The sequence below is a fragment of the Dunckerocampus dactyliophorus genome, chromosome 4 (genome assembly GCF_027744805.1).
Source record: "Dunckerocampus dactyliophorus isolate RoL2022-P2 chromosome 4, RoL_Ddac_1.1, whole genome shotgun sequence".
Lineage (NCBI taxonomy): Eukaryota > Metazoa > Chordata > Actinopteri > Syngnathiformes > Syngnathidae > Dunckerocampus > Dunckerocampus dactyliophorus.
In genome coordinates, this window is record NC_072822.1 from 21,580,515 (window position 1) to 21,603,745 (window position 23,231).

Consider the following 23,231-nt stretch of genomic DNA (forward strand, 5'->3'; position numbering starts at 1 on the left):
ATGAAAGTCTGGACATATATGAGTTAGCCTAAGTTACCATGGTGATAGAGCCGCTTTAAAAGAGAGCTGCCTTCGTTGTACAGGCAAGCCCAGCATTAGACTCAATAGACCTTGCTAACCCACTAAACTCGCTTCACAGTGTACCCCCCGCCCCTGGACTTGTGTTTTTGCTTTACTTTTCCTTGGACTCTGTTTACCAGTGTTGGATGCATTCCGCTGAGTCTTCGACAGCTGTTTTTCTGTTCCTTGGTACAATAATTCCCCGCTTATCGCAGTTAATTGGTTAGACTCGACTGTGAAAAGTGAATTTCTGCAATGTAGAATTTCTTCTTTATAAATACAATATTTTTATAATTAGAGCATAGAAAACCTGTTTATAACCTTCTAAATGTGGGTTTTAACATTATTAGAGCCTTCTGGACATTAAATAACACCAGTATAGGTAGTTACATTTACACTTGTATTACCCAATACAGTAAAAATGATCACAGAAAATAAGCCATTTAGGACAAATAAAACTTGTACATTATGATTATTTTTATGTTATTGTACCTGCATTTATACCTGCAATAAAAGCCTGTTACAGCAGTAACGTTTGGCGTACCGACTGACACCTTGTGACAAGTGTAGAATACTACATGTCTTTCAGTGCATCTTCTTAATGCCTAATATTTGTATTGTTTATTTAGCCACTTTAATGCTTTAAAATGCTTCATTTAGGCAAAAAAATATGTAAAATTCGCTTAAATATGTACTTTTAATACAAAAAGTTAGACCCTGAGCAAAAAGTTAGTCATTATTTTAGGTTTCAAACGTAATTAATATACAGTATGTGCACATTCCAATTAAGATTTAAAATAAAACATGACTTGTGAAGCACCTTTGACCAGATGTAGCAATTACTTTTAATACTGTAGAATGGAAGCTTTGTTTTTACATGGGAAAATGTTACAAGACTAGGAGGGAACAAAAAAAACAAAACAAGGAAGTGCTTAGACATGCGGTAAGACGTCATTTATCTGATTTGATCAGAACAGATAATTCAGTAGGATGTCACACATCAGCATGCACCGGGGTGTCGCCGGCACTCCGGGTCCGTCTTCCAACTCTCCCGCAGGCCTCAAACACAACTCAGACAAATTTGAAGGCTGACTTTTCTGCTGCGGTGACGTTTGGATGCTGTTCTCAATCATATATTTTTGGTTGGACCTCCATGATGATGCCAAAGAACAGCTCACCTCAGAGAAGTGGTAGAAAATGATCTTCCCATCTCAACTTAATGTAAGGACATAAAAATACAGAAGTTTTTTTTTTTTTTTTAAATGTAATTTAGTTATTCATCTGCATTTCCCCCCATAAAATTTTCACCTTTTAAGAAACACTAGATATCTTTCGTTTGATAGAAAACAATCAGTAAAAAAAAAACACATTCCACTGTCTTCCACTGAGTGACGTCGTGAAGGTTGCGACCAACTGACCATCAGCATGCATCTTGATTCTAATGAATTTAGGAAAGATCCTCAAGCGGAGGTTGTCTCCTGAGCTGTTTGGGATTAAAGCAAGCCTCACCTTCCAGCTCACTCTCTCTGTCTCACACACTCACTCACACACACACACCATTAAAGCCAAACATATTTGGATGATATGTACAAAAGACATCATTCACACCAGTGCTGGTGATGGCCGTCTTCTTAGTGAGAACCTCACAGCTACAGATGCACACGAGAGAAAAAAGCAATATAAAGTCTGGCAGGAAATACAGGGGAGTACAAAAACAAGCACACTTGAGTGCTGACTGACCCAAATGTTGAGTGTAAACATTTCCGATGTGCTACAGGTTTACGGGACTGTGTGGTGACTGTCCTTACGTCGCCACAGTGTCCATTGAAATGCATCACTGCAGATGCCATACGCTGCTGTGTCCTCATCGAGGCACCTCAGACGGATGAAGGTGCAGTTCGGAGGTGCAATAAGCAGTGAACAGGTGACGGGCTGCGCCGTGATCTGCATAAATGTCACGTTACAGGCATGCTTTGACAGCTATGGTGAACATACACCATCACAAGCTGGACAACGCGGTAACATGGCAGCCAATCACAATACTGCATTCTCTCAGTTAAAAAAAAAACAACAAAACAAAAAAAAACAGTAGCATCAATAAAGACTGAAGCTGCAGTGACATGTACCCCTCTTCCCTTTCACCCTCAAAGACATTGGAGCAGTGTTTCAGAATCACTCCCAATTTGCGTGAGGCCTTCAGAGGCTCATATATCCATGTAATCGTCCTCTTCGTCAGACTCGCTCTCCAGAGACGACTCCTGGCTGGATGTCTCCTGCACGTCCAAGGACGGCTGGCTCAGAGTGTCCTTCTTGACTGTGGCAGCAGACTGCGACGACAGAATGACGTTCTGTGTGAGAAACACAGTAAAGGTCAGTAGCGGTAATTACCCGGCTCAACATGGCTGCAAGTAGGAAACAAACGGAAGAGCACTAGAGCAGCATGATAAACAATTTTTTTTGTAGTCATGAATTGAAATCCTGCACTCCACTTTTTTGCAACAACTTGTAGTTATGTTCAGTTTTTCCTATACATTGCTTTATTTGTGGCAGACCGCCACAAATATATTCGGCGCTACCTGCTTGCCCTCGCTCATTAACACAGCGGGACTAGCTCAGAATGTCGCTTGTCGTTACAACTCCATACAGTAGATGGCATCGTAACTCTGTTTAACACACCTCATACACACCTGTTCTGCCATACAATAAGAACAAGGGAGCAACTATTGCACGCCTAAATTCCCCTCTAGATTCTCTTTTTTAAAAAAGCAACTAGCAACAAATGTAGCAACTTTTTCTGGTCTTATTGGACACCTTTGAGACGTATCACTCATCTCAACGAGCAGCCGGCACTGATGTGGGCACTCACAGGGCTCTGTCTTGTTTGTGACATTAAAAAAAAAATACACACACAAAAAGATGCAACAGAAAAAAATTCATTTGTATTCCTAAACATATTTGTTTTGATTTTCATGATTTTCTTGCTTAAGTTATCTCCCACAGCAACCATAAAATGACATGCACATGCATCATAGCCAGTTATGCAAATTATGACAATCTGCAGCCCCACCCCGCACAACCCACCACCACAAATGGATCACAGTCCTGTGGGAACCATGTTGTCTTCTAATATTATTGAACGTTTAAAGCAAGAGGTGGTGTTCTGTACGGATTAGAGCCCGATCGATATGGGATTTTTGGGGCCGATGCAGATACCAATATTGAGGACTGAAAAAAAAAAAAAAAAACGTCGATATTCGATATATCGGCCCATAACCGATATATCGGCCAATATATGAAAGAAGATCATTGATCTACACAGGATATATACTGTTCATGGACACAAATTCTAATAATCCCCAAAATACAATTCAACTCAAAGAAGCAGAAGACTACCAAATTAAAATATGGAAGTTGAATAAGTAACACTGTCAACATAAGGGCATGACTCTTTGTGATTTACTTTTAGGTGTTGCCGCAAATTTGTAGTGTTCTTTGCTTTGTTTTGCTGGAGCCCTGCATAACTTGCACACCGCACATGTTGCATCTAACGTAACACCGCCACACTTTTCGCTTCTGCCTGTCAAATTAAAATATATACATTTAGTGAATTTTGGTAATTAGCCTAGAATTTGATACTATAGTTGAGCATTTTCAAATAAAAACAAGTGGCTGCACTGGGCTGAAAGTGTTAATACATAGGCTAATGTGAGGTGTTTTTCAACTAATACTTGATGTGTTTACAAAAGGCTTAGCGCATAGAAAATGGATGGATGGATATTAACAAAAACATCTTACCAATATCAATTAGTTAGCCAATTAGCCAATTATTTACTAGCTATTGAAAAGTTCCATCTCCAGCCACTGAGTATTTCCAAACAGCTGAAGCAAACATTAAAAAGTGGGGGAAAAAAAGCTGACTACAAACAAAATAAGACATATCAAAACATGCATGACATTACTAGACTTAATACAAGGGTCTAAACTACATTTTGTGTTACTATGTAGCTGTTTTCAAAACGTGCAATATATCAAATGACAATTGAATACATTATTTGGAACATTTTCAAAATAATTTGCATGAAGACATTAACTTTAATGCTAATGTATGACACTACACTGTAGTGTCATATTATTTTACAAAGTCGCTGCTTCCCATGGTGCAGTTTCTTTTCACGTCTTTTCTTCCTACCATGAACGGAGTGAGAGAATGTAAGAGCAGGGAGAACGCTGCTCTTGGTATCCGCTACATTTTCACCGATATTGATTAATCGGTGATATGTCATAATCGGCCCGCCGATATATCGGTTGGGCCCTAGTACGGGCATCTTTTTTGTGCCAAATTAAATAGAATAAAATATAAATAAATACATGGATACATTTTATTGTGAATTAATGTATTAAATTTGCCATGAATTCTACTGTAAAATATTACATTATACATGACAATATTACAAAATATTACTTTTTCATTTATTTACTTACCAATATTTTTAATGGGATGTTTAATTATCTAATAATAGTATTTTGCAGGTTGACTTTGACAGTCATTTAATTCATGTTGCTTCCTATATGGCCGTAACTGCGTTTTTATGTTGCTTTTGGAATGCAAAATTAAAGGCCATTTAATAAATATCCGCAATTCAATGAATTACTACTAAATAGGTTTAAGAATTATTTATGATATTTCACATTTGATTGACATTCTTTTATAATGGAATTACCTATTTAATTGGCTTTATATTTCATTAATTTTGTCCCACCATCACCGCAGCAGTATGCAATGTTGTTAATTGAGATGTGTGACAGTGTATGAATGATGAAAAAAAAGCATAGTCCCCATGATTGTTATCTCTCTTGCTGTTTCTCACTGGTAACATCAGTAGTTTTCCGTGACCATCCCAAACTCAGGTGGGGAGAGTCAAGTAAAGCAGTGGCAACCAGAGTAGGCAGGGAAAATCCTACCTTGAGTCTTTGTTTGGTTTCCTCAGAGATGCTGCCTTTGGGAGAAAGAAGTGTGGGCGTGGGCGGAGTCACTGTGATCTCAGGGGGGAACTTGGTAACGGTGGCCGGGATGAAGAGCTTTGGCATGTTGGGTGGAACTCGGGAGCGGATTCGGCTAAGGTCTGGAAGCTTTGACTGATCACTGCTGGCATACTGCTGCTGGTCTGGAGAGAAAACACAACATATTTCTAATTATTACATACGATAACGGCAAAAAATGAAATGATATCAGATGTGAATTGAGGAAACAATCCAGCAAGATGTCAGCTCGACGAGAATTTAAAGCATTAACTTGTTTTGCTTTTCTTTGGGCTTTTGTCTTTGCCACCACAGAAGAGTACAATTGATAGTAATATGTGAATGTGGAATGACGACCATTGAAAAATCTCATCTCAACATTGCAGGACCGTAGTGAGGTCAGCGGGGAATATGTCTCTGTACTAGCTGCTTAACACAATATGTCTAAAGTGAAAATGCGCTTACACTGAGTATTCGTACTACCCTCCGTTTGCTTGTGCCATCACTTGCACACCGCTGTATTCGTGAATTATGTCAAGTCATGTTGTGTATTTCATGTATAACAAATAATATAATTTAATTGATCCTTGTAGGATTATAACGAGCAAATTACAGTCATCCCTCGTTTATCACGGTTAATTGGTTGAAGTGATAAGTGAATTTCCGCAAAGCAGGATTCCATATTTATATTTCCCAGGGTTTCCTGGATCGCTCCATAAATGCCACCACCCCTTGGAAATTAGTTTTTTATTTTTATTTTTTACGTAAAACGTTAACTAATACAGTGTATGAATGGACATACAGTATATGCTATATCAAGTGTGCCCTTTACGGCGATCGCTAAGGTAGTGTTGGTCGCGTCTAACCTACATCATAACCGTCACTTCGTAGATGTCATATGACATCAACATCAGTCAGCTGACATTAAGCCCCCTCCTGATTCACTCATGTGCTGCGGTGGCGGCATAAAAAAAGCGGAGAACAGATTTCGGCAGTCACACACGGATAATGCAACTTTCATCTTTATTATTCTGATTACAGATAAAGTAACTCAGCGGTAAAGTGCCTATATCTATCACAAAAGTTATCCGTTCACATGTAAAGGCTAGTTATGTAGAGAAAAAAGTAAATGGTTTCACGGCTGCGCTTCATGTCACGAAATGTTTTTTCTCCAACTTAATTTGTTAAACTACGATTTCACGAATTGGAAAATGTGCCCATTGCTGAAAGCTTTTTAATATGTTCCCTTGACTACGGCTGCATTGTCTTTTGCATAATCCTTTTAATTTCTCAAATATATCTGTAATTTTGTATAGCAAATGCTAACTGGACGTAATACATGATGAAAGCTACGTAGCTATTTTTACTGACATATTACTCAGTTTATGTACACAACTATTGAAGAATTATGTGTAATTGTGTTTATTGCCATATTGAATTGAATTGTGAATATCAACTATGTTGATGACCTGTAAACTTTGAAACTGTGAATGTGAAATACTAATCATTAGTATTTGGTATAGTTGTTGCAAAGTTTACCATTAAACTTTATATACACAAGAAATGTTTTATAGTAAGAGGTAGATCAATTTGATTGTGTGTACCCCTGACGTACATACTACATATTTATGAATAAAAATAAATGTATTCTATGTTTATAGTAGGAGGTAGATCTTTAGGACAAAGTAGCCCACAGGCTGAAAAAGTGTGAGCACCTCTGTGCTATATAGATAAATGCATACATGTATTTACATATTGACCACAATTACTGTAGTTTGAAATAAAATATCTATCAAATATAAAAACGTTTCACTACACTTTATTTTGAAAAACAAGCACCGGAATCCTGTCTGCCCTGATGGCACTTAACAGATAATGAGTGAAAGAAAAGGCATAGAGAAAGGCATTCAAAGTTAATGCATTTGTTGTTCAACCCTGTGAAAACGACCCTAATGTTGACATTATTACAGACAGTAAATTTAAATATGAAAAAAAAATTCCTGCCACAGCGACGCAGTAGCGGCACGACGCCTCCCGTGCAGCCTAATACCACAGCTTCAAAAAATCCTAGGGGAAACCCTGTTCCTTATTTACAAATGGCATATTTTTGTAGTTACGGAATAGAAAACCTGTTTACAACCTTATAAATACATTTTTTTTTTTAACATGAGCAGAGAAGATATGATATAGACTCACACGTTAGCATTGGGAGAGTTCCTTTTTTTTTTTTTTTTTTTAACTTCCGGGACTTCTGGCGTGGCTAATGTAACATTACTGACACCTGGTGACCAGCGTACAATACTACATATCAATGTGTCTTTCAAAGTGTTTTCTGAATGTCTTATCTTAAATATACATATTTATTACATTTATTACATATTTTTGACTAATAATAGACAATAGTCAACCAATGATTTGGTAATATATATAAAAAAAACATCAACCAAAAAACATGATAGCGTGAAGATGCAAAATTCAAAGCGAGATGTACTGAGGAAAGACTGTACATGAAATACAAAGCGGGAGCCACACTCCAACATGGTAGGCGCCGTAATGCGCCTCAAAGCTGGTTTCCACTCACAAGAAGAAGAAAACACACCACCACCATGCAGACATGTCCATGGTGAAGTTAGTTTCACGTTGGACGTTAGATATTCGGCTCCGTAGGTACAGCGGTAGTTCCCTCTCACTGTGCCCGTGAATGGAAGCTAGTGGGGTTCCCTTAGTTTAGCTAGTGTAGCTGTGTGTGTGCGCGACTCAGGCTGGATGAGTATATTCGATGAGTATATTTTCGACCATGTTGTGTTTTAATGCTTTTAATATAAGGACCATTTTACAATGCCCACTGATGACGTGCAGGTTCTGAGTGAAAAAAGACGAGAGGCACATTGTTTCCTGCACCCTGCAAGTAGGGGGGGAGCACTGTATGCATCGTTGATGTTTGCATGCATTAGGTTTATAGCCCTGATGCCCCTTGTGTTACAGTCCACATACTGGTAGAAGGAAGCCAGTGTTTTGTCAGGTGTCACATGATTGAAATCACTGGAGATCAAAAAGAGAACCTCAGGGTGCTGTGTTTGGAGTTTCTGTCGCGCAGTGGATGATGTCACATGCAGCCTCCGCGTCAGCGTGCGGTTGTACAGGTATATATACACAAGGATGACAATGTCGTGACTGAACTCCCTGGGCATGTAGTAGGGACGTAGGCTGACAGCCAGGAGTTCAATGTCCCTACTGCAGATGAATATTTTAATGTTCACATGCCCAGGATGACACCACCGTTCGTTCACATACAGTGCAAGCCCACAGGCTTTTGTGTCCACGTCCGCTCTGACTGTGCTGAAGTCTGCTTTGCTTTGATCTTAGCTTCGGCTCTGCAGCCTCAATACGGCTTCTTTACCTCAATGAGTAAACTGGGAACCACACCAATGTGGGACCTCATGGCATGTAAAAATGTGCTAGAATAAACAAGTCTCGATGTGGATGAATCCATGAGATTTCTGATGACAGATTGATTATAAAATATATGCGCAAGTGCACGGCCTAAGAATAATCACCACCTTGCACAACAGAAATAAAGAGAATGACTTGAAATAATAATACTGGAAATAGTCAGAAAAATTTAAGAAATACAGCTACAGTATGTGCAAGTGATGTGCACGGGCGCTCAGTGTGAGTGCAGGCCAGCGGGGATCAATGGAGAGAGCGGGAACTGTGCCTCAGTCCAGCAGGATTTGATTGTGCTCTGTGAGTACGCCCTGAGTAATCTCCCTCTTCATGCTTGTCAGTCCATTATACAGCCGTTAAAGTCTTTTTACACTTGTACGACTGCTAAAGTTGTTAAAAAGCGTGATGCACGAAGTCGATTAGCCTTCATCAGCCCACCCGCTCTACTTCCTCTAAACATTAAGTTAAGAGTGAGTACAGTGAGTATTGTTTTTACACTGTTACTATAAAGCAGTTCACTTCTTTTGACTCCAGTAGAGTTAAGAATGTTCAATCGGTACCTTGAATTGTCTGTATTAGTTAATAAAGGTTTTATGATGACAATTCATGCAATTCCATTAGTTGACATGGAAATAAATCATTGTAAACATGAACATATCAGAGGCTGAGCAACAAAGGACTGTGTTCTTCAAGCTCAAGCTCTCCGCTCACCTGGACAATGCTGAGTACTTCTGCTACATGTGGCTGTTTCTTCCCGGAACCAGGATGTTTCCTGTGCCTGGGACACAGTGGCCAGCTTCATCTGTTGACAAAGGTGGGATTCCTGCCGTTGGTACAAGAGTCCCTCAGTGGGCTCCTCATGCTCCTCTGTGGGATCCGAAACCAAACGTGTTACAATCCACAATCAGATCCAACTGATCTTTAATTGTTATTTGGAATACATATTCTAGACTACCAACAGCATAGCCTGCTTCTTCAGCTTTGTGAAAAGCTTGACATTATTGGTTCTCAACAAAGAAGCAGTGTTCATCAAATGTGATCTGAGGTACAATTACCACTCAAAGCAGAACACAACATCAGACATATTTGATGTCAAGAATGACAACAGCTAATCGTTTATTGATAGAGTCTATTTGAGACAAGAATGCAATGTTTCTATGACAGTATTGATGTCAGTATTCTGAGAACTCACTGACTAGCTCTAAAGTGATTTTACACTTGACAAAAGCTTTAAAGATGCAGCCAGAGAAAAACAACAACTCTCCAGCAGCTCAGATGGACCTAAATAGAAAAGCTTTGATACACTTTCAACCTTTGTCGATAATGAACCTTAAAATTCGGGAAAAAGTTGAATATTGACACATTATGACAATTTGTAAAGGTAATCTAACTTTTAATACAATATGCAATTAATAAACCCTGGCTAAACTCAGATCTCAGATGTGACTATAGATTTCCATTTCCATTAGAGTGGCATGAAAGTTACTTTATTTGTTCCATTTAGAAAGAATCCATCTCACCAAATGTTGATGTTGCCATTATAAAAGAATCCTTTATATCACTCTGTAGTAATGTATGTCAATAATTTAATGTAATTTAAATTAGGCCTGTCAAAGTTAAAGGAAACTTCGATTAACAGCCATATTTTTTTTGGACTGGCCATTACCCTTAGCCGACGCCGTAGTTTGAGGAAGCAGCGGTGACCGTGTAGCTACAAGCGGGAGCAAATATTCAGTAGAATTGGAGAAAGAAAGGGGTATTTTGATTGGTACATTTAGCTTCAAAGCCCTGGCAGATGGCTCTTGCAACAAGACCAAAGTTATTTGTATCTACTGTCACTGTGATTGGAATTGTCACAGACTAGTCATTGTGGACTTAGAGAGAAGCGGGAAGGTACTGAAGAACTGCCGGTACTTTTTATTTATTTATTTTTTTAAATTGTAATTTCTACAGTGGTACCTTGTACCAAACAAGTTTTTTTTTTTGTTTTTTTTTTTTTACATGCGTCTCTGGGCTTATTTTTTTATTTGAAACTGCAAGCTAAACTTTGGGCATGAGCTGCTAGTTAACGGCAGCCATGGCGGAGGACAGCTATGTGGGGTCTTCTGTCAATGTGACCATGACTGGTCATTAGCGGCGCACTAGCTAGTCATCGACACATCAATAAAACATACGTACATTATAGCGATCTAATTTATCTGTAAAACTATGACAGGAACAACATCAAAGTAAAAGCAAAAAATGAATACAGGGCCACCATCCACCAGTACGAGCCTGGACATGTTTTTCAGAGAGGTTGTGTACCACAAATATGCACATTAGCACTCGATATGGTCATCAAATCTCACCTTTTATGCATTCCCACATTGTATTAGCATTTGCGAGCAAATATGAGGTGAAAGAAAAAGGGTTAAAATTAGGGATGCCCTGATCCTATTTTTTTTTTAAAAACTTGTTTTGCCAATCCGATACCAATCCTTTTTTTATTAGTACTTTTTGTTTTCTTTAAAATACGCTTTTGTTACAAACATGAATTTTGTGGAATTTAATATGGTTTTGAAAATAGCCTTTGATTACAAATAATGCAACCAAAGTATTGCTGACTTTACCTTTTTATTACACAGCATGACCAACAATATTGTTTGGCTTTTGCAACAAACCTCAGTGAGTCAGGTCCCTAACCCAATAAATATAATTATTTGACATGGTTATAGATCAATTTGTTGTGATTGAGAATATGATATTTTTAAGAAACTCATGTAAACTATTTTTTGTGACCCCTTTATTTGGTACCCCCACAGGTTGTGCTGTTATTTTGAAGGCCGGAAGTGTTGCGTGTGTTGAGGTCACTTGACGGGAGTCAGTGGCGAGATGAGCGGGCTAAGAATAAAATGTCCTTTTGCTCACTTTGCACTCCCATAACATTAGTAGGAATCCTCACCCACTCGGTTACACTCTATTCAATCCAATAGTAATTTATTGACAGTCCATAGTATAAGCCACTAGAGGTTATAGCAGCACTTCCCATACAAGCTCCCTGCACATTGACAACGCAGTCCGGGCACAGTGAAGAGGAATTACCGCTGTAATTCACCACGGTACACCACAGACATGTCTGCATGGTGGTGTTGCGTTTTCTTCTTATTATGGTTGGCAGGAGTCGAGTGGCAACCAGCTTTGAGGTGCATTACCGCACCTACGATATTTTCCGATAAAAATACAGCGGAACGGCAGCCGATCCCGAGCCTAAAGATTGGATCGTGACTTCCCTATTTAAAGTAAAGTATCGTAGTCCATCTGTGTGAATGTCTTGGAGATGAATAAAGTATCCATCTGTGCAGCGTGTGAAAAAGGGAGAAGGTGCGTGCAAGGAAAGCAAACAAAGTGGGAGAAATCGCTGCTCGAATTGAACATTCAAAAACTGGGGGGTTTCTAACTGTATTATTTTTTAATAAAATAATGGCCCATATTTCCAAAATTGATATTCCTTTACACAAAATCTGATGTAGTTATATATCAAAACTTTTTAATCTGCGATTAATTATGAGGCTATGAAAAAATGCGACCAATCACAATATAATCACGAATATTTGAATGGATTGACAGCCCTAATTTAAATTAAGTACCTCTTTATTTATGACTCCAATGTGTCAACAATATGGGGCTGGTGGTTGTATAAGACATCCCATTTACCTTGTGTGCTACTATATGCAGATACTCAATGCTAGCAGAAGAATTTAGGGGAGACACAGCAGCTTGAGAAATGTTAAGAAAACCTGCTAAACTAATTACAAAGGCAAACTGAAACGTCATAATTGTAATAATAACACAGGCTACTCTTGCGGCCAAGCTAAAACTTAACTCTGAACTCCTGAAGTCACTTCCTGTCTTCCATACGTCCAGAACAATTTATTGCAAAACACGAGCATGAGTTTTATGACTTTAACAAGTGGGCTGTAATAATGTTAAAACCCATATTTAGAAGGTTGTAAACAGGTTTTCTATGCTCTAACTAGGGCTGGGCCGTTTATTGATATTTTTGAAATATTGATATTTCTTTTAAGCAGAATATCAAAAACAAACATATCGTTCATATTGATATAGACTGGATTTGTGCTGTAACTCTGGAAAAGCTACATCTCACTACAGTCGTCATCGCCCGCTAGCACCTGCCTTTGGAAGCAGAGGCTAACACTGAGCCCCAGAACAGCCACCCCTTGCACGTAGGCGCCATCGGCAGCTGTACCCTTAGTGCTGTTAAAGACATGATTAATCGGGCATTAAACCCACAAAATGCCCCAACTCAACAACATTTTTGAGTTGCTGCTGACATTTAAAAATTTCCTCTTAAACAGGGCAGTTTATGTCATGTTTTGTTCTTTTGTGCTTTTGGTATTAAACTCAGTTTATGGAAAAATATCGGGATATATATTGTATATCGATCTTCAACATAAATATATCAGGATATGAGTTTTGTTCCATATCGCCCAGCCCTAGCTCTAACTACAGAAATATTCCATTTATAAATAAGGAATCCTACGTGGAAATTCACTCATCACGGCCGGGTCTGGAACCAATTAACCAAGATAAAGGGGGTATTACTGCACTGTATAAAGCACTATATTGGTGCTATTTACTGCTACCAAGCGGCATTATTTTCAAAGTAAGTATTTTAATGCATAATTTATTTTTGTAATTAAGTTTCGTCAGACAAACGTGACAATGTTTTGTACTGATTGGCGCACAAGCAAACAAGACAAACTCATCTAATTGACACCTAACATATTTTTACTTTAATGCGTGACATTAACTAAGACAAAACCACAAAAAAAAAATCACAAACCTCCAAAAATGAATTGTAAGTGCAGCATATTATTGTCAGGTTATGTAACAGAGCTATACAAGTGCACAGGCACCCTCTGCTGGTCAAGTCACTTAAAACAAGGCAGACACTTGGCTCCAGCTGTGAGGCTTTGCTTGAGTAGTCCAGTCTTTTGAGAAACAGGTATAAATGAAGACAATTTAAAGTGTAGCTGACAGCCATCTAGAGGAAGTAAGGTCACTGTACCTGTGTGTTGTAGGCAGGACATGGCTGCTGCTGCTGCTGCAGGGTGGCAAGCTGCTCTTCTGTGTGGTGTTTGATCTTGGAAGCCCGACGATTGAGGTCTTGCTAACTTGCTCAGGGGCTCAAACACCACTTTGGCTTGGCCGTCCTGGTTGGACAGTGGATGACACGTGGTGTGGCTGAGCAGGAGCGGCGTTGGCAGGGAGGCAGGGAAGAAGAGGTCTCTGTGCTCCTTGGTGTACTTAGGCGTGCTTGGGGCATCGCATGCAATCTGCAGGAGACACAGGAAGAAGGGTCGTCATGAAGAGCTCTTACTGACCTGTGCTCAGGCAGACTTAAACCATTCCTCTTTCCCAGAGCGAGATCCTGCTAAAGACCTCTCTGCTGAAAAAATGATTCTGAATGCATCTGCAATGAGAAGCTGTGTTTCTGTACCATATGTGCTGGTAATGACCACAGCTCTGAATCTCTCACTGTAGAGATCTCTCTCTCTCTCTCTAGATGTCCTTTAGAGGACCACTTGCAAAACACAAGAGCTGCACAAACAACCTGTGACAACAGCGGCCCTGCTCCCACAGACGCTGTCATGGCAACAGAGGAGCGCAGTTTGCAGAAACAAATACCTTCTCCAATTCTTGTTTTAACATGGATGAGAAGTTGGAGGAAGGCTAGCCTTTTTTTAAGCTTAATGCCCATTTGTCTAATTTTGTTCATTTCAAGAGCTAAAAAACAAAGTTGAAGGATCCTGTCTTGTTTTTTTGCAAACTGATTATATCTGCAAAGTGATGATGCTCATGCAATTGTCTTCTGAATCTCTGATGGCATGTAAAGTTGGAGCCTGCCAGGAGAATCATATTGCAGAAATCAGAATAATTGAATGAAAAGGTGCAGACTTCCAAAACGATGGACAACAATACAGAACATTGTCAGGAGCTTCAAGCATGCACAAGCTTTGATGATTCACTCATTAATTAATCATCAGCACAGGGGATACTCAGTGTTTTGCAAAAACTGTACCTGACAAAATCACTCATTACAGCAGCTTATTTTGAGCACGTGATTCATTGATTGATCCGGTTTATAAGTATTCCAATAATACTACGGGGACTAATGAAGTTTTGACACAGTAAAACAGTAATTAGGACCGACATGATTAGCAGGATTCCACCAAACTTTGTCGAGGGGTGGCACATGGACCAAGGAAGAATCCATTACATTTTAGTGAGGATAAAGGAACTAATATAAGAATTTATTATTACAGGTTGAGTCACTCAGGCATCAAAAAGAACGATCCACCCTCGAGAATCCTAATGGCATCCCCTGTCTGTCATCCTCAATGTTCCACAACACAAGTACACTCTACCAATGTTTTTTTCAAACTTCGGCCAAAGTGAAGTGACATTCTAATTATACAGTATGTAGCCTTAATGTATTGCTTTCTAATGCAGCATATCTAATGGTGGCCTGTAACTTTTTCACAGTATTGTATGTTAAAAATTAAATGCTGTGCACTAGGCAAATATTTGATTATTTTGTTATTATTATATATTGGTATTTTTCCCGACCAGTCCAGGGTGTACCCCGCCTGTCACCCGAAGTCAGCTGGGATAGGCTCCAGCATACCCCTGTGCCCCTAAAGAGAAGAAGCGGAAAATGGATGGATGGATGGTATTTTTCCTGAATATATACTATATTTACTTTAATTGTGAGCATTTTCATTATAAATATTTTTTATATAAACAGCCTGAAACAATAGCAACAAACAGCTTTTAATACATTTTTCTTATTTGGCTTCTTGTTATTATGCATGGCATGGCACGTTGTCTGTTCAGCCTCAATTTGCTTCCTTGTACGTCTGTCCTTGCCACTACTCTGCTTGAGACACACACACACACACACACACACACACACACACACACACACACACACACACACACACACACACACACACACACACACACACACACACACACACAAAGCCGCTCTGAATAAGCAATTCGTTGCCACATGGTGGGGAGTTTTTGTGTTTCCTGTGTGCATTAATTTAAAACTGAAACAGCTGTCAGCCATCAAAAAATTGCAGAAATTTAAAATATTTTCATCAAAATAACCTAATAATAGGTGTGAGTCCGGATCTGGACCAGAGTCCAATTATTGAAGCCCTCTGAATTACTTTACATTGTGTAGTTGCTACATCTTAAACTAAAGCAATGTAGGCGTAAGAGACCATCCTACTTGGCAGTAACCAGCAGATGGCGCAACTACGTATCTACAGTACTGTCCTGCCTGAACTGTACAAATTGAACTAGAAGGTGATCCGGTAAAGGGCCTTTGTTGATATCGAGACACGCCTAAATCACATGCCTGATGGAGGAAATAAAACCCAGCTCTGCCCATTTTCATCCTCAGCGCTACACAGGCACTGTGTACTTGCGTGGGCTTGAAAGAATGCACAGACGTGTAAGAAGCACGCAGCACAAATTTTTCATGTTTGAGCCGAGAGCGCCGAGGTGTCTCCTCATATTTGCTACTGCACGACGTGAGCAGGCGGCACAATGATTCCACATGGCCAGCTGTTAGATTGCACTACAGTACAAGCAGAAGTCACTGGCAATGGGAATAAAGTACTAAATAGTGAAGCAATTCTGAATATTTTGTTTACATTAAATTTGATTAAAAAAAACAAACAATCAAAAAACACTAACGCCTGGTCAGATTGTTAGCACATTGCCAGTGCGCATGTGCAGGCAAGTGACATGCAAAGCGCTGCTCTGCTGAGATCAATGACATAATGGGAACTAGTGAGTGAGGCTGAAGTGCCAAAAGGGAGATTCACCATGTTATATTTAGCTCTGGCATCTACTTGAATAAGTCTGGGGATTACCAAATTATTCATCAGTTTGGCACATTTTATCTCATGATACATGAGAACTCCTTATTCTACACCCTAATATTTCAACAGAAGATTTTGGACACCTCGCCATTATACTGACAGTAAAAATGTAAGAAAAGATGGTGTTAGTCTCCTCTTTGTTGATGATTGCAAAGTCTGTCCATTAATCCAGAGTTAAGTTATTTTTGGAGTCACTGATAAAAGGGCCTGGCTCGCAATTCCTGTAGTGTTTCCCATAAACTCACTTATTTGATAGATTCAGCACTTTTTTTTTTTTTTAAAGATTTGGCACTACCTGCTCACCGCTGATCACAAACACATTATAATGGGGCTGTATGCGTAGTAGTAGTGTGACGAAATATCGTTATATAAAAGTATCACAATATTGAACCCGACAATGGATTATCGATACGCTCTCGCAGTGTATAGTTTTTTTTTTTATTATTCAAATATAGCTGCTATAAACATCTTTCACCATTGTTCCTCAGTGAGTTAAGTCATCATTGCACATGTCATCCAGGAGGAGCTCCTCACGAGTGTGGCAGAACATTGGAAGGAAGAGGTAGAACTCTTATCACCCTACTCACAGGTAATATACGTATTTCTCAACAGAACACCACACTTACTCTCGTATTGACAACTTTTTGACAAGTAGCTCAATCTTATCAGACATATCCAACATTTACATACAGCCTATCACCATGAGTGACCACGCCCCAATCTCTCTCTTTTTCACTAACTCAACTATAAGCGCACCTACGAAATTTTGGACATTTAATACATCATTACTTAAAGACCCAGATTTCCTAAAATACTTTGAGAGAGACAGTGTTTTCAGACTTCAATGACCAACCAGAAACCTCAGCTTGTGGTCTCATGTTTTTGTTTCACCCTGCCGCCCTATCGAGATATTATCATTATCATGAGACATGTATTGCAAATCCTGTAAGATCTTCAAAAGGACTACACGTTATTGTTTGACATTCATAATTATTAGGTAATATACTGGCCTTTAAAAGCCGACATCTTGGAAGCTCAACGGCTATAGTCACCAAAGGGTATGACAAGTTTTTAGTGTGAAGAAAGACCGAAATGACCGTGTGACTGTGCATGTAGCTCTCCGAATGAATGTGTGTGCCGCAGGGGTGCAAGGAAGCAGTGAAATGAGTAAGAGACGAGCTGCCTGTACCTGTCTTTGGGTAGAAGTAGCCAGCTGTATCTGGCAAAACTTCACAGCTTGGTCCAGAGCCACATCCTCATCGACCTGAAGCAAGCAGAATAAGAAGAGCAACATTAGCACAGGGAGACACATCTATGCACCATCTTTACTCATCTCTTTGTCTTTATTTGCTTGTGCAAAATGTACTATTGTTGTATTACATGTATGCAAATTGATGCATTTCAATGTCCATAGCATGATTATCCACTTTGTCAACCAAATGGAGTTCTAGTTTTGTGTATGAGCCAGAATCGATTTGAGCACTGGTGCAGCAAGGCTCCATTTACAGCGGGTGTGCTGCGAGTGGACGCTTGGCATGTGGGCGTTGTCAATCTCGGCTACAGCAAAACATGGTGCAATTAACAGTAATCGTGTTCAAACAGCTGTTGTGCTCAAGAAGCCTGCTGGATATGGCAGATGAGATAAAAGCTGGGAAAGCTGGGATTTTGGTTGTTAAATGTTAAATGTCTATAGTTTAGTTTCTAATGTCTTACAGAAGACATCCCTCTGCTTTCAATGCACAAACTAGTTTTAAACATCACTGTATTAAAATGACTATTTTCATCTGGAAAAATTCAACTAGCTATCACAATCCTCCACAATAACACAATCCCAATGTTACCAACCACATTACAGGTCAAGTCAAATGAATTCAAATTTTTAATCTTTTAAATGAATTTAAAACTAGGGATGGGTATCAATATGGCACCAGTGCTGACATAAATGGTAGTATCCAGACCAAAAAAGTAAGTAGATATCAGTGCCTCATTTCGGTGTTACTATTAACAACTAATAGTTACTACTATTAACCGTGACCAAAATGAGGCAAAATGAGTTAAGTCTATAGTTACTGCTGTCTAATTCTGGAGTCAACTGACGGTGTTCACTTGCAGGCGACGGTGAACATCTAAGCTCACGCTTGAAAGTTTGGTTGTGCTTCACCTCAACAGGTGCAGACTCAGCCAACTACAACAAGTGCTTGAATGTAATATTGTGCAAGCAAAGTCGTATAAGTAACTTCAAATTAATACATGACTCGTGCATGTAGGATTAAATAGCAAAGACTGGTAAGTCTAATGTTACCAGAATTGTGTATAAACTTGTGTTATGTTCAAAATTGGTTTATGCACTTAAAGTAGTGTAAAATCTCATTCCCTGTGGTCTGAATCGATGTGGCGACACCTGACAAGGAAAATCCGAAAGTGAAAAAAAAAGTTGTGAATGTTATTTCATATTTGTGAATTTATTACTTGTAATTTTATTTATTCTTGACATATATACATTACTATTCTATTCTGTTCAATTTGCATGTCACAAAGTTCCATAACACAAAAATGGGACAAAATTTGTACATTTTCCTTTTTTTTTTTTTTTTTTTTTTTTTTTTTAATAAAAGTGGTTCAAGCACCATTTCAGTAACAGCACTGTTTGTGATTGAGGGATGGTATGTACTACAATGTGAAACATACTTCCAGCCTGACAAGTTTCTGCAAGTACATATAAAATCAAAAGTAACTAAATAATAGGTACCAGCAACATGGTTCTAAGTGAAAGAGAAAGTGAGAAAGACAGCAGTGGAGTTCTGTGGAGCCAACATTGATCTGCAGCTCAATAATCTGATGTTCAGTCGGGACAGTTAACGTACCATTCACACACATGATGCTTCCTCATTGGAGGATATTTTGTTATCTATAATGCAGAATTCCAACTTCTACAAAAGTTTCAATAGGAATTTCAGTTGGCAATATTTCCACAGTTCACGCCACAATGCACTTTGACTTTTGAGCAGCAATGGAAGCAACTTGTTGACTAGCACACATTGTAGGGATGTCCCGATCCGCTGTATTTATGAAGATCGGATAATATTGGCTTCCGCCACGACATCGAGCAGATCCGGTTGCCGTATCATGTTCCTAAACCTGAGCCACAACTCTAACATGGTAGGTGCAGCAATGCGCCTCAAAGCTGGTTGCCACTCGACTCGTGCCACCCGCAAGAACAAAACGCAACACCACCATGTGTAGACATGTTCGTGATCAAGTTAGTTTGACGTTGGACGTCGGATATTCGGCTCCGTAGCTACAGTGGTAGTTCCCTCTCACTGTGCCCGGACTCCTGTGTCATGGTGAAGTGAGCTCGCACGGCAAGTGCCGCTATAACCGCTGGTAGATAATAGGGACCTTACAAACACTACTAAACATGTTGAAACTGGGGCGAAAAACCTTGGAAACTCCTGTGACGGAGCGTGAATGGAAGCTAGCGGGGTTCGCTGAGTTTAGCTAGTGCAGCTGTGTGCGACTCAGGCTGAATGACTATATTTTGACTGTGTTGTTTTACCGCTTTAATGTAGGGACCATTTTACATTTCCCACTGACGATGTGCAGAGTGAAAAAAGACGAGTGGCATGTTTATCTTGCACCCGGGCACGTATTTGTCATTCTTGTATTTGTGTAAACAAAATAAGGGTGTCATTAAAATAGCTTACATTAATCACGTGATTGGAATTACATCTGTGACTCCATCCTCCTTAATCACAAGCACGGGTTACAATTTGTTGAAGATACTGTAGCAATATGTGCTGAGGCTGAAGTTAGCGAAGCTACATCCATTTCTCACTTACTGGACAAAATGGGCCAATGATGTATTGCATCAATAAATGTAAGGATTTTTGCATTTTATTCACTAACCCAAATAGCACAGAGTGTATGCTGGTAAAAATAAGTGGAAAAGGTAAAAACTGAATTCTAAAAAATGTAAACAGAATTTGGGAAAAAATAAAACAGATTTCATAGGGCCCTAAGAGAGTTTGTTAAAAAAAAAAAATCTTAATTAAAAAATTCTAAATCACACCACAAATTGAGCTATAATCATGTCAAATGATTAGTCCTACCCCAAAAGTATTTTGAATGCCCATTTTTCCATTTTATGTTTTATTGGATCATTTATTGGATTAGGGACCTGACTCACAGAGGTTTGTTACAAAAGCCAAACAATATTGTTGGTCATGCTGTGTAATAAAAAAGTAAATTCAGCAATACTTAGTTTGCATTATGTTTAAAGCTTTGAAGAGCTATTTTCATAACTATATTCAATTCCACAAATTAATGTTTGTAACAAAAGCTTATTATTTTTATTAAAACAACCCCCCCCCCCCAAAAAAAAAGATCGTTACCGGATTGGATCGGCAAGACTATAAAAAAATCGGATCGGATGCCAAAAAATATGGATCGGGACATCCCTAACACATTGTATACCCTTTTTAACAATACAGTACAGCAATAGGTCAACAAGTTGTTGATTGACATGCTTTGGTCAAAAACATTAATAAAAAGTGAAAGAGACTGAATTTAAATATGAGAACTTCCAACCAAAACTTTGGACTCCAATTTGCTGTTTGAAAACTGAATGAAGGAAACTCCCTGTTCTATGCCAAATTGAGCAGAGACATGTATAAGAGGAGTCATTTAATCTAATAAGAGGGGATCAAAACGCATGAATGACTCGGCAGAATCAGAAGAATAAATTCAGAGGCAAGTCAGAATAATACTAATGTATAATATGTAATAAGGAGATTTACCTGTTTTATGAGCATGTACGTCTCTGACATGATCTTTTCAATGCGACCCAGGTCGTATGTCATGACTTTCTGGCCTTGTTGCCACACCTTGTAGGCGTCAAGCAACAGGGTTTTTCCGGACTCCACATCTTCTAGAAGTTTCCTTTTTCTGCTAGGTCTTCGTAGTAAACCTTGATCAGTTCCGCCAGCTGGCACAGTGACCTTGCCTGCCGTGGACTGGAGCTGCTGCTGCCTAGAACTAATACTTAGCTCCTCTAGAGACAGCTCCGATGTCCGGCTGATGTCAGTCACTCTCTGCTGGGGCTCCATTAAACCCAAAGCGGTATGTGCCTCTGTTTCCCTGCCCTGAGTATCTGTGGTTGGGGATGACCTCCTCCAATGGCCAGATTCCAACTCCATTGGTTCCTCTGCCCTTCTTCCGTGCCCTTCACTCCCAGCAAGCTCTGCTTTTTCAAGTAGATTCTCAACCTTGCCACCTTTATCTGTAGACTGTGCGAATGAAGTGATTTGTGGCTGGGGGACTTCCTTGGACCCTGTGTTGTTGGTAGTACAAGTGCCTTCTGTGAGCCCAGGCTTCTTCGGCAATGCATGTTTGCTGTCATCTGAACTTGGCCTGTTGGATGCGGCCGTCGTGGTCATTTCCCCCATGGAGGGGGTTGCTGCTTTGGGAAGCTGCACCTTCAGGAGAACAGAACAAGTCATAAAAAGCAAAAGGTACAGTATGTTTTGCCATTATATTATTTCCTTACCCCTGTGAGACTGTTTAGATTGTCCTCCAGGACTTTTACATTTAGGAAAAACGCTCTCTTGGCCAAAACCTGGCGATCAACATCACGTAAATATTTCCTTGATGGGTGAAAGGAAGCAAGAAGGGAAGGAGGAGAAGGAGGGATGTCAGACAAAAAATACATTTATATAAATTCTATAAACACGTCAGTCCGACAGGAAGTTACTCCTTACTTTCCCTGATCAGGGGTTCTCTGCAGCATGAAAGAGACTTTCAGCAAGGTGTCGTGATCTTTAAGCTGTGACAGCACCTCTAGCAAGAGGACAATGGATCGGTTCATATGAGATGCAAAACTTCCCGGGCGATCAATCTCATCTACTGGAATACGCCAGATGCCCTGGGGGTAGTGGAGACGAGATTAAAAACAAAAGCAGCAAAAAGAGCAACAGTTTGTGACAGCACTACTACTAGTAATTGCTGTTTATAACAATTTGCAGTTTTATTTCAACATAGAGTGGCGTGAGCTTCCTACACACAACTGTTGGCTGCACAAGATGTATGAAAGCCAACAGATTTTGCGGGGTATAGTGTGTAAGGCAACAATTAACAAGGAATATCTGAATATCTGAAAGGAAAGAAGCAACAGAGCTGAAAGTAACAAAATTAATGTGTGAGTGAAAAGCATGGCATTCAAAGAAGCACTAATGAGGGATGGAAAGGCTGCAGGGGAGATCTTGCAGACTGCCTGGACATGTAGGAGGTGGGCAAGAAGGGACGGGGGAGCGTCTCTCTGGGCGCATGATAGGAAGCCTCATTAGTGCTCAGTTGTGGTCAAACAGGCCAACAGATCTGCAGACTACCCGCCAACAACCATAAGCCTTCTTCTGCAGAAGGCGTGACAAAGTGTCCTTTGATGGATGAGTCCACCTTTTCAAAAAGCACATGTCCGCTCGACAGGTAAAACAGCCAACTTCTACACTACAAAGTTAACAATGCAAGTCCAGATGGCGGCCTAGGCTACAGTCAGAAAGCACACAGCGCAGAGTGTAGCTTCTGGCAGTCCAAAATGTGCGGCAGGCAAAACAAAGATGAGCTTCTCAGGATGGAACAAAACAAATGAGATGGCTCTACCAGCTAGTGAGGCACTTGGGAGCCTGGTGGTCCTCTGAACAAACAGCTCCAGATTGTCAGATGACATTTTCAAAAATTTTGGAGGGAAATTAA

The 23,231-nt window shown here is 39.7% G+C and overlaps 1 protein-coding gene across 7 annotated transcripts in view; it reads right to left on the minus strand.

The window, feature by feature from the left end:
* Positions 1-881: 881 nt before the first annotated feature.
* The window catches only part of cabin1 (calcineurin binding protein 1), a 48,964-nt gene continuing 26,614 nt past the window's right edge, over positions 882-23,231 (minus strand). For all 7 annotated transcript variants that reach the window (XM_054773369.1, XM_054773371.1, XM_054773373.1 and 4 more), the window contains 8 exons: positions 22,241-22,404; positions 22,030-22,126; positions 21,281-21,958; positions 17,674-17,748; positions 13,595-13,862; positions 9,238-9,393; positions 5,023-5,225; positions 882-2,408 (listed from right to left, as the gene is read on the minus strand). In XM_054773369.1, the coding sequence (XP_054629344.1) occupies positions 2,265-2,408; positions 5,023-5,225; positions 9,238-9,393; positions 13,595-13,862; positions 17,674-17,748; positions 21,281-21,958; positions 22,030-22,126; positions 22,241-22,404 (1,785 nt within the window). In that variant the 3' untranslated portion in view covers positions 882-2,264. The remainder of the gene's footprint in view (positions 2,409-5,022; positions 5,226-9,237; positions 9,394-13,594; positions 13,863-17,673; positions 17,749-21,280; positions 21,959-22,029; positions 22,127-22,240; positions 22,405-23,231) is intronic.